The following is a 12,628-nucleotide window of genomic DNA, read 5'->3' on the forward strand; positions in this document are numbered from 1 at the left end:
CAAACTTAAATTTAGATCTAGTAAGTTTTTAGCAATCTTTTAATGAACACAAATATTAATGAGGTACTGTATTTATTTTTAATTGACAGCTCTTTATAAGTCACTGTTGCTTGAAAATGACAGAATCCACTTAAAGCTTCATATGTTTCGTTGCGATTTATGTTTCTGAAATTTAAAAAAATAGCGTATTTTTGTAATACTAGTACAGTCAAAAATGTTCTATGTGTTTTTCAACATGATTAAAATCTGACTGCAGCGCTGGATATCAGCTGTAGCTAAGGAAGGTTAAGAACGGCAGACAGAACAGAACCAGTGTGCATGGTTTGGATCGGACAAACCGGAGGAAGTTTGGGTGCTGAAGCTCAGTTTCCTCGCCAACCCGAGCAGGAATAAAGGCTCGTATTGTACAGTCAGCAAAACAGGCCGACAGCCGGGGCCCAGCTGGGAGTGTAAAACCCTGCTCAGCCGGACTCTGACTGTCTGGTTAACCACAGCAGTGCTGCCTGCAGGCCTCCTGCTCTGCTACTATAAGGCTCTGCTGCTTTCCTCAGACTGGACTCCTGTCATCACTCTAATGTTCCTCTCCGGCCACCGCAAGCTTGGCATGCGCAGCAATCGTCTTTAGCGTGGAGGGCGCTGGATCAGCAAGTTTAGATACTGGAGGATTCAAAAATGTTATCAAATCTAAAATCAATTACAAAGTTTTCAGGAAAAACTCTTCGACTGAATGAAATAAAGATACGCTCTTTGTCTGTGTGCGTTTTGCTCGTACTGCACCTCGGTTCCCTCTGTCAGGCAGAGAGAGTCATTTCTCAGTCACCTGTCTCCAACAGAAACACAGCGAATAGATTGTTTTTTTTCCTGTTAACATGCGTGAGAGAAAGTCTGTTTTTTTTCCTGTTAACATGCGTGAGAGAAAGTCCTCCCATGGTTGTAGCAGATCACATTTTACAGCAACAATCTGTTACCTCCATTTCAACTAGGTTAGAAGTGTACATTATGCTCTTTTTTTATTTTATTTTATTAATTTTACTTTATTTAAAGCTGATTAGCTACATTATTTAACATGTGCAATAGAGGCTAATTTCTAACTTCAGCCCCTGGCAGGTTGATGGTATAAAACAAGAATAAAACATTCAATCTACATAACTACATCATTTGGCATAAAATGTTGCACAAGTCACAGTAAAAAGAAGGCTATTAGGAAGTTTTTGTTCTATATACGTCCACAGATTTGATTAGTTTGCGCTATTGGTTGTAAGATGTATTATTCTTCATTTATTCACGCTATGCGTTGCCTAAAGTCTGCATTTTTAGTGCAGGATCTTACAGTCGCTCCTGTCTTGATTTTGCTGGATGAAATTATCCAGGGGCGTCAGACCATGCAGACTATAATCCACTACTAAAATATCAGAAAATGTAGCTTTCGCTTTTCCCGAGGTAAAAAATTACGTTTTGTTACAACTGTTTTTTTTCTCCAGCTAGTTAGACCTTATTTCCTGCGCCATTGAATCATGGGGTTGGTGTGTATGTGGTTGTTAAATTGTGTGAAATTAATTGTTTAAATTTACTACTTGTAATACTTTTTTTATTACTTACCAGCCAATGTAACTTCTGTATCTTTATTTACAGGCTTTGAAAGTTTTTCTCACTGCAAATGTGAGGGAAATAATCAGTGGAGAGATCTCAACCTTCACAGCTGACAGTTGTTTTGTACTCTGCTGCGTGAGAGACTTCAAGAAAACCATTAAAGGGGGCATATCATGCTTTTTAATGCCTTCCTTTTTACATCTAAATCATTCAGTCGTGGTCTAATTTAAAGTGGAGCGCCAGTGCTTGGGTTTGAAGTCCTTGTTCTTGTTGCTCCACAGCCCCTCTCTTACCCCTGTTCTGAGGTGGCTCTGAGAGCAACTCATTTTGCTGCTGTCTCTTTAAATCTAAAGGAGGCACTTTAGACCCCGCCCCCCTCCAGGTTACGGAGAGTTCCACTCCACCCCTTGCAGCCATTTTTGTAGTTTCCTGGGGGACGGTGAAATGAATTGTGTGGGTTAATGCAATCCTCGAGACTCGAAGTATACAACAAAATATATTTAAGGGGTGGAAAACTGGATTTTGCATGAAATGCCCTCTTTAATATACAAGCTACAAAGCAGAGGACTAAATCTTCAACCCACTTCAGAAAATTTGTTCAGCAGATGAACACACAGGTTTTTAGTATGCATCAATATTTATAGTCATCTATTAATTTCATTGCATTTATTGGTAATTTCATTCTATATTTGACACTTCTTCTCCACGGCCTCTTTCTCTTTCCTGTTCTTTGACCTCCTGACACCCCACTCACTTGGTTGCAGTGATGGATTAACAACTCTCTGCTCAGCCCGTCGGCAGTGTGTAAATAAAAGCAGTGGGTTGATGAATGCAGGGGAGGACCAGGAGATCTTGTTGGGTGTTATTTTTCTTTTTTTGGTTGGCGCTGGAGGTGACACCTGCACTGACACAGCTGTCCCCGACCAAAAAAAAAAAGAAGCGGGGTGGCAGCTGAAGGAAGCTCCGCCGAGGAAGACTAAACAGGGCGTCTATCCGAGGAGCAGGAAGCGAGCGAGACAATCTGTCCGTCGTCACACCTCTATTTGCTGTCTGTCCTCCTGCAGGCAGGCTCGGCCGCAGCGAGAGGCAACATCCCGATGGTGCTCTGCGACGTGTGGAGGAACAAAGGCCTTCCAGGGTGAGGCTGTCTCTCTTTAGTTCGCTGAAATGTGATTGCTTTAAGACAAACAAACCGTTTTATCCCGGCTCATCTTTAAGAAAACCTCCCATCTTACACGATTCGATTTAACTTCCCGCACACAATCAAGCGCGATGACAGCGCGGCCTCTCCGGGGAGCGGGGGATTTACGGCCGCGGCTGAAAAATGAGATGCATAAAAGCTTTTGCTGCCGACTCACTCTATCGTCCTATTGATTAAGGTGTTAGAAGGGCCAAGTGGAGGGGTTTATTTGAGTGTTTTGATGTGTTTATGATGCGCACCGGACAAAAGGCCAGGCCTAATGGGGCCGCAGAGGGCTGCCAGTGCTAAAACAAACTCTCAGTTGTGGTGAATAATAGGCTGCTTTTGTACAAGCCACCATCAGTTAGTCGGGATGCATCTCAGCTTAATGATCATAGCGTTTGGGACCAGGCCAAACTCTAGCAGGACATCATCTCCCCCTCCCCGTCTGTCTGTCACGCACACATACACACTACTCTGCAAAAGTTTTCACACCGCTTGAGTTATTATTTTTTTTTTTTTTTACATTTTGCTCAACCACCTTTTCTTTATAAAATAAAATCCAGAGCAACCATCTGCCTTCAGAAGTCAACTATTCGGAAACAGATTCCTCCTGTATGTGATTAATCAGGTTTAGGGTATAAAAATAATGACCAAAAATTTCAAAATCTCACAGAGCTCTGTTTAATCTATCAAGTGAACCCTTGAATGCCACATCTGCAGCCCTACTAAGACGAGGCAAACCCCGGAGACAAACTGATGGGCAAGGCCAGGAGAGCACCCATCAGAGAAGCAGCCATGGTGACTCTGGAGGAGCTGCAGAGTTTCACAGCTCACATGGGAGTCTCTGTTGACAGGACGGCAATTAGTTTTGCATTGCACAAGAGGAGTTGGAAGAAAGGTGAAACAAGAGTAGTCCCATTTGCAGTTTACCGCACGCCCTGTAGGGGGCAAAGTTGAGCAGGTAGAAGAAATATTTTGGCCATTTTGCACCCAGCAGACCCTATGTATGGCAGAAAACTGACACCGCACACCACCCTGAACACACTGAGCATACTGTAAAACATGGCGGCGGTGGCAGCATCGTACTGTGTTGGCGCTTTGCTCCAGCAGGAACAGAGAAGCTGGTCAGGGGTTGGGGGAAGAAAACTTAGAGGCTGCAAAAGGGTGTAGACTGGGGACCTCAAGACAAGCACATAGTATAAGGGCAAAGCCACAGATAAAAGTATATTAATGGGTTAGAATGGCCCAGTCAAAGTACAGACTTAAATCCAATCAGGAATCTAAGTGTTGAAAAGTGGTTAGAGACATTCTCCATGGTGTTATTTCTGACTACAGCAGGAAAAGTGTGGCTGCTCCTCTTGTCTTCTCTCTTATCCAACTCAACCAGCATCGTGGGCATAGACCGGATCTCTGATACAACAGAGAACCCGGAGAACATGCACCTGATGTAAGCCTCGCCACATGGCAGGCTCTTTTCTTCTGCTTTGGTTCTCGTGTAACCCGAGAAGGTAAATACTTAGAAGAACGGAGGATGCTTCAGATGGCAGGCAGAAACAAAGGCGGGTGTGTGCAAAGTAAAAGGGTAGATGCCGTCGTTCGGCTGGGCCAAAGGCCTGCCTGTTGCACCGGTGCATGCCTGATACAAATTGCTGGGGCTTTAAAGCTGTAATTATGGTAATAGGCCCAATTGCAGTGAAGTGAAGCTCTAAAGTGCTTCCATGTGTGCGCTAAACCCCAGAGACCCTGGCTTAGCAGAGAGCGCCACAGCCTTACCCCCCCTTAAACCCCCAACAGTAACCTGCACCAGGAGTCATGTCAGGCCGGCGTGTCCTCAAGCGTTTTCAGATTTACTGCTCATGCAAAGCAAAGTGGAAGATATGCAAATGCGCGGAGCCCACTGCACACACCGCAGAGCCTCCGGGAGCATGCGGTAAGCCCTAATTGTGCTTTTATTGCTCTTTTAGTTTTACAGATTAAGGTTTTCCATTGTTAACTCAGCCAGCTTTTCTAGTTTAAAGGCTGGAGCATCTCAGAGCGGTGCAGGTAGAAGTCAACAGAGTTCATGCTGATCCAGTCTGTGTCTGGACTTCTCTGTTTTTCTGCTGATCTGCTCTGCAATAAATAACTAATACTAGCATAGTTGTGCCAGCACAGCAGCAGTCATTGCTCATTTGTTGGAAGCCTGGCCTGGCTTCCTGGATGTGCTGAAAACCAAGCACATTGTTTTCATGCTGCAATGTTTTCTTATATTTCCATTTGAGAGGTGGCGTCTCATGCTGGGAACCTCCTACTGAGCCGTGTTTGCACAAACAAGCAGCGGTGCTTGTTCCTGCGTCCTTTTTTACCTTGGGTTTTGTTAAGCCAGCTAAACTAGCTAAATCAGCTGGCTGTATCAAAAGAATATTGACGGAAGGTTAAGTGGAAGGAAAACATTTGAGAATTTTTGGTCTTTTCTGGTCCCCCTCTCATTTATTTACTTGCTGACGTCGGAACTTGACGAATGATGCGTTCTGTTTCTGGTGCTCCGAGAAAAGCATTATCTGTCAGCAGCAAAATGCTTCAACGAACATGTAGATCAAAATGCTCTTGTCAGATTCGTCCGAAGATGCACTGTTGACCGTCAAGAGAAAATGTGAAACGTAGAAAATAGTTTTGCTTACGGACACCAGCCCAACTGTGAAGCACGGTAGTGGCAGTGTCATAATGTGGCAAACTGGTCTGTGGGAAATGTTTTCTTGAAAGATCAAAGGCTGATTATCACGAAATGCTTCTCTAGTGGCCAGAAAGTTCCTTCCAGACGCATTCGATAATTGTCACCTAGCCTCCTCTTTAACTACACCCACGTTCTCTTAAACTGCAGCCGAGACGTCTTCTCTGAACTCGCAGCTACAGACACCCACAAACGTCTATAAGCTATATTTAGCCCGACTCCTCAGGAGAGGCGATTGGCCGACAACACGGAGGGGAATATTTGAGCTCTGGCTCGGCTCTGACATCTCCACAAGCGGGCCCGATCCCAGACAGGAAATGTAACTCGGGTGGAGAGCAAAACAACAGCTCGGAGTTTAAAAGTAGTTCACTCCTTGCGCCGCTGGGTCTTCAGGTGATCCAGAAGTGGAAACTTTCGAGAACACTTTCCTGTGACTCACTTTAAAAAAAAAGGCTTTCGATATTGTTTCATAATTAGCGTTAAGTACTCCCCCAGATCATGACTGTACTCCCAGAAGATGCTAAATGTGGAGCAACAGCTATTGGTAGAGAGCTGCGTTTAGAAGTCTTGAAATAGATGCTGAATGGGAAAAAAGGGAATGCAGTGGGGGTTTTTTATGCTTTTTGCAGTTATCTGGTCACTTGGGATTACTGTTAATGTTGAGTATTAAACACAGCCTTTAAAACACTGGAGATTTTACTGCTTCAAGCTCAAACTGCAGCTTGAGCTGTCTGCGTCTCGGTCTTTTTAGAGCCAGAAGTGGTTATATTTGGAGAAAAGGTGGAGGCTAAAGTGGGATACTTGAAACCCAATTACTTTAAAAAAAAATGAGAAGGCAAAAGCATCTCAAATATGAACACATTTTCTGAAGACCACCCACACGCTGTTGAGAAGGAGTCTGTCAAGCTAATGGCTCCATGAACGCTGGAAGAAACGTATTTGTTTTTTTTCAAAAGAAAATACGGCTGTTTTATTCTTCTTAATGAAGGTCTATTTACTGGATGATTCGAGAGGGGCAAAAATGTAAAACGAATGCCAATGTCATTAAAACAAACCATCTGATAACGAGCGGCTTTAGTGTCAATTACAGGTTTTGTTTTACTTCTGGGAGAAAATGGAGACTGCTTAATGACACTGGAGAAAAGGCTAGGAGTACTCAACGTTTTAACTGTAAGGCATGTTTCAGCAAAAATTACATAGCAGTCAAAGTATAAATACAGCTGTTCTGTGAACATTACTGAGCAAACAGCATAACGAGGATCAAGGAACCCAGCAGCAGGGAGAACGGTCAGATATGAACCAGAACCCCGAGCTCTGAACGTCTCACCGTAAATGAGAGCAGTAAAGAGAACCCTGCTACCTCTGGAGGAGCTGCAGAGATCCAGGGCTCAGGTGGGAGAATCTGTGAGCAAAATTAGTGTCGCAGTCCATGAATGCCGGTGAGTGCGGGAAAGGAAAGCCATGTGGGGAACACGGAGGACGTATGTGGAAGGAGGCGCTGCGTTGAGGGTTTCTGGGAGTACGTGTGGGAGAATCCCAACTCGTTAGGCACACCTCCCCCTAACGCCCGCCCAGGTCTGCTGGGGCGTTGTGCGGACTCACACGTACGGACCAGACTCTCTGTCGGGGCGCTGGCTGTGCGCTCCGACGGCAGATTTAATCCCCCCATTCAGACGGCGTCGCTAAGCACGCAGCAGATAAAAATGAAAAGCAAACAAGACAGATGATGAGCAGAAGAAATCTGACATAGATGGCAGCGTCATGTTTATTCAGGAAGGACATGGAGGCTGGGCCCATAGGAGAAAAATCCTGTTAGAGGCTACAGAAGACTAACCTGACTCTTGCCAGATGTATTTCACTCCACCTAGCTCCACTTACATCCATCTGGGACTGATCCATAAGAATTGCCTTTATTGAAGGCTGGGCCTCATCAAAAATTCTTGCATATGATTGGATAAGCCACTTGTCTGTCATCTTTATCGACGTGCTATTTCAACCACTCACACCGAAGCCAACCACTGACGCTGTGAGAGCGATGCAGGAAAAAAAACCACCTTTTTTTTTATGTGTTTGCGGCTCTAGTGGCACGCGTTTTATTGACAGTGAGCTGACAGGAAGAGGGGGGAACACAGGCGGCAAAGCGCCGCGGGTCGGAGTCGATCCCAGGCCGACCGCGTCGAGGACTAAAGGCCTCCTAACATGGTTCGCGCTAACCGCTAACCGCTCCGGGGCGCGTCCGCGTCTGCAGCCCCGGAAAACAAAACTTGCCAAATCCGGTCGGGAGAAGGCCGAAAACATGGTTTCCACCAACAAAATCCTTCAGAGCCGTTCTCTGATGTTCTTTTAATTAAACAATATTAGGTAGATTGGACGACACGGAAGAAATAGCAGCATCAATGTTAACGCTTGCTTCCTCGATGCGAGCCGCCATTGCTATCAAAACAGTCTCACGTCACGGTCGCTTCTCCACTACGTCACATCTATGAAACTCCAGCCCTGCGTCCTGATTGGCTGGACAATAAAATTGGTTGGAGAAATCACTCTCTATGGGAGAGGGCCCAGATGGATGTGAGTGAAGCTAGGCGGAGCGACATACAGCTGGCGAGAGTCAAGTTAACAGAAGTTCAGCTTCCAACTGGACGAGCCTGAACTTACAGCCAGCGACACAGTGGGGCTGTTTAGGTTGAAGCATATTCACGTGTTAGAACGTGGTAGACCTTGATGTGTGCTAACAGATGCTCTCAGTTCAATCTGACTGAACATAAGCTAGTATGCAAAGAGCAAACAATTATGCCGCATTTGATCAGATTTATTTGTCAAAAACGTGAAAACCATGTTTCATTTCCATTCCATATGACAATAATTTTCTGCTTTGTGTTTTTTTTTTCATCACATAAAATCCAATGTAGCGTCACGTCAAAGTTCAAGTGGTTTTGAATGACACCGTGACCAATCCAAGCTGATTTTATCCCAAATCCCCCCCCGCCCCCCCTCAAAAAAAAAAGCTGATGCCAATGGTTTGCAAAGTTCAGCTCTCACCTGCTTAAATTGCGTTTTTTAATATTTCTGCCTCAGAGACCTCGATGAAAACCAAAGGCTGTTATTGCAGTGATTCAGAGGGGAGTTTGGAAATGAAAACGAACAGAAACACGAGGACCGACACTCCCACGCAGATGATAAACCCAGACAGGCATTTTACGTGCGTCGATAGCTCCCCCCCCCCTTTCTTGTTCCTCCTGTGCCTGTGAGCCGCGTACATGCGCGAGCAGCCGTCATCCGTAACATCTGGACCCCGGACCGGGCCAGGCCATGTGAGTGCGGGGGCGTATTGGCAGACGGGAGGTGTCGGTAGGCAAATGCTCGGCGAGGGAAAGACGGAGAGAAGCGGAGGGAGAACAAAAAAGGGTAGTTTAACAGAAGAGCATGTGTCGAAGAGGTGGATGACGCAGCAAAAACGAGAAACAGAGAAATCCCCGACAACTGAACCGGCCGGTGGACGGACGGCAGACCCACATGTGCGGATGACATCTGGCTGTGGGTCTAGCGCAGAGGGAGCGAGAGGAAGATAGAAAACAGGACGGACAATGAGGAACGACGGTTTGAGCTGGAAGCCTGATCCCAAAAACAGCTGTCTGCAGCAGCAGGACAGAGGGAGGCTTGGTTCTTTGGGCGCTCTCTGATGGCCCGTAACATCCTCTGACCTCCATAACATCAGCCGCATCTCGTCGGGGGCCCCCGACTCAGACCTTATGCAAACGCCGAGGCTCTAAGTCCGACCATTTCCCAGCACCTGAACCCAAGGAAGCTGTAAATTACCGGGGTCCTGTCAAATAGTGAAGCTAAACAGAAGACGCCACAGCTGCCACGGTCATAAAGTCATAGTAGTTTCATTTATTTATATGTTGAGAAACCATTTTGAATAAAATAACCTGTCATTGTTTGCACATTTTGCACAGTACTCCTATTCACTATTCCTATTCACTTTGGCAGAAGCTTAAGAACTCTTTGAACTCTTGCTGTTCGTGTAGCCAGTATATTTTCTCCCTGGCTAAAGAGCTTGGTTAGCAGCCTGCCATCCAAAGTTCTTGAATCTGAGTACAGATTCTCCAAGGAGAAGGTGTTCCCTTCCTATTGTAGTTGACTGAAGAGTCACCCCCATACTCAGATACCTCCTCCACCAGTTTTATAGTTGGTAGGAGGGTTGTGTTGTTTGAATTAGCCTAATTATTGCACTGTGGCATTATGGGTAGACATCTTGTTTGGGTAGACATCTTGTTTAGGCACCTTGTCCTTTGTTAAAAGAACAGATCTCTGTGAACATCATTCAATCCAGTACAGTTTGATTAGCAGCCCTTGGCTGTTACCGACTGTCTAAACCCCCATGGAGACACTTGGATTGTATTTAGCGTTTCCAGTACTTTTCGAGGAGTTCTTTTTACTTAAAAAATAAATGAAATAATGACTTGGTCTAATATGTCATGCTCTAGATCCTGTATGGCGGTGGTTCCCATCCCTGCTCCTCAGGGACCCCTGTCCTGCATGCTTTAGGTGTCTCCTGGCTGCCATGCACCTGACTTGAATGGATGGTTGAAGGACTTCTGCAGCGCTCGATGGCATCCAGAGGAGGCCATGCACTCATTTGAATCAGGCGGAAAAGAGAGACGCCTAAAACATGCAGGCTTTGTCTTTGTTTTGAAACAGTAAGCCCTGTTTCGCAGCAAGGCAGGTTTATTTGTGGAGCACGCCCTGTACACTGCTCTCCCACGCACACAGTGTGACGTCACCTCTGCTCCTAATAGAAGTGATTAGTGACCGTTCACGGTGAGATTAAAAAAACATTTTTAACTTTTTAAACTGTGTTTGTCCGTCTTCTGTTGTTGCAGTGCTTAGACAGAAATCAGAACCGGCTAAAATCAGCGTCATCGGGTCACTTCTGATAGGCACATCCCATAAAGTGGCCTAGTCACGTACTTTGACCATAAGAAAAAAACGACAAAAAAAACCCAACATATATTCATCTTCAAATTAATCAATATACGCCAAGCACGTCCTGATAGTGTTTACTTTCTTTTCTGGCTCATGTGAAAATATGATATTGCACATGCGAGCCTGAGCAATATCATACTTTTGGTCACGTGGTCCTGTTATGGTAAATATACCCACTGGTGCTTTGTTTTCTAACAAATATAGCAAAAACAAAATGTAAAACTCAGAAATAAAATATAAATAACCCAACAGGATGTAATAATTTAATTGGAAAACCTTTGTATGCCACCAGAGTGAGGAAATTTATAAGGTCATAGTACGTGACTAGGCCCTTTTAAAGACCTTCAGATTCGAGAAGGTAATTCAGTTAAAAATGTTGCTGCATACAAACCAGAATAAGAGAATAAATGTTGAGAGGTTTTATGGGAATCTAGAGCGATAATTTGAGCTGCGTTCACCTCTTAAATTTACATGGTAATACTAACATCGCCAGAAGGTGATAACTGATTTCCCTGTGTCCCTGCAGGCTGTTTGCAGGCAGCGTCCCAAGGATGGCATTCATCAGCGTGGGAGGCTTCATCTTCCTGGGAGCATACGAGAAGATCCGCCGCACGTTGCTATGAGCAGAGCTTCATGGCAGACGGATCTGGCGAGGAGAGGCAGGGAGAACCTCTGCGGAGGTATCATCCTCAGTCCCTTGGCGTCCGCCCGTGCAGCTGGAGCCCGAGGAGCACCACGAGCTCGGTTCCCTGAGTTCAGGCTGACTACATTACCCAGGGTGCTGCATTCCTACTTGTCGGCGCACGGTGAATTACATTGCAAAAGACTCCAGCCGTATTTATGATATGATGAAATGAAGCAGAGCTCTGTTCCCGTAATGTTTATGTGAGTGAAAATGGATTTTAGAATTAAAGATTCTTTTATACTTTAAGTGACTTGTGGTGATTTCCTTCCCCCCCACTGGACTCCAATCCTACGCTGTTTAATATCCTTTTTAATGTTTTATCCATACTTTCTTCTCTGTGCTAAGCCCAGCCACCTGTGCATAAGACCCACCAGGGAGACGCAGTGATATGTCACCATCGTTACATTCCAACCAGAGCAAGGCTGACCTCATCCACCTCAAAGAGGCTGATTTCTTCCCCCAAGATGCCTCCAACAATGAGCACTTTGTTGAATTAACAAGGCCGTGGGTTTATCTGGAGGCTCAGCTGCTCCACACAAGCGTCTTCATTACAGCTGGAGGTCTATCTGTCATGACTTTGTGTCTTTTTTTTTTTTTTTTTTTAAAGGTAAGGGGGAGACATTGCAGGAACTGTGTTAGCTGTGAGGTGGACGTTTGAATGTGTTGCTAATTATTGGACTTAAATCGATTAAAAGGTTGCATACGTTACATAAAGTTGTAAAAAAAAAAAAAAAAATCAGGACATCCTCTGAGAGTCTGTTTTTTCAATATATTTGGGCATATGGACCTTTAACTGGAATTTCAGGAATATACAATATAAACCAATTCAAGTAAACAGAAGCTGGAAAATAAATTGTTGCTGTAAAATGAAACCAAAAACTGAACTCTGGTGATGAATAAATGAGGACACCTGGAAAAAAATACACCCACATCTTCCGGCTGATGTCTCCAGAAAGAACTATGTGGTCTGCGGCACAATCAATGCCGTCTATTCCCAGGTCGACGTTTATTTCGGGCGACAGAGCCTTTGCTGTGGCGGGTCCTAGACTCTGCAACATCAAATCTGCACAAACTCTGCAGCATTTTAAATCCCTTTTAGACGCGTTTCTGTGATCTGGCTTTTAATACAAGATGACCCAAATGTTTTGTTTTTATATTTTTCTGTTTGTTTGATTCTTGTTCTTATTATATTTGCTGTATTTACATTGAGCTGTTTTTCTTGTAAAGCCCTTGACCATAAGCGGAGAACATCCAAAGCCACAGGCAGCACCTCTAAGTCTGGCTGTTGAAGTTTGCCCTGACAGCAGGCCGCAAGATGCTGAAAGAAGTCTCTAAAAGCCATTAAATGTGATGAAGAGACAGAGTTGGCTCCTGCTGCTGCTAATAGGACAGTTTACCTGTGTAGAAAGAGACAGCACCAGTTTAACTAGAAGTCTCTGTGAAAAAACATGAAGAGCAAACTATAATTTGTCAG

At 44.8% G+C, this 12,628-nt stretch overlaps 1 protein-coding gene across 3 annotated transcripts in view; it reads left to right on the forward strand.

Moving 5' to 3' along the window:
- slc25a26 (solute carrier family 25 member 26) overlaps positions 1–11,400 on the forward strand; it is an 80,103-nt gene extending 68,703 nt beyond the window's left edge. The window contains exons 8-9 of one of the 3 annotated variants that reach the window (XM_012862237.3): positions 2,655–2,728; positions 10,996–11,400. In XM_012862237.3, coding sequence (XP_012717691.2) covers positions 2,655–2,728; positions 10,996–11,313 — 392 coding nt within the window. In that variant the 3' untranslated portion in view covers positions 11,314–11,400. The remainder of the gene's footprint in view (positions 1–2,654; positions 2,729–10,995) is intronic. The other 2 variants (XM_012862241.3, XM_021316237.2) reach the window with 2 other exon arrangements.
- The last annotated feature ends 1,228 nt before the right edge of the window (positions 11,401–12,628 follow it).

Source organism: Fundulus heteroclitus, chromosome 20 (genome assembly GCF_011125445.2).
Source record: "Fundulus heteroclitus isolate FHET01 chromosome 20, MU-UCD_Fhet_4.1, whole genome shotgun sequence".
Classification (NCBI taxonomy): domain Eukaryota; kingdom Metazoa; phylum Chordata; class Actinopteri; order Cyprinodontiformes; family Fundulidae; genus Fundulus; species Fundulus heteroclitus.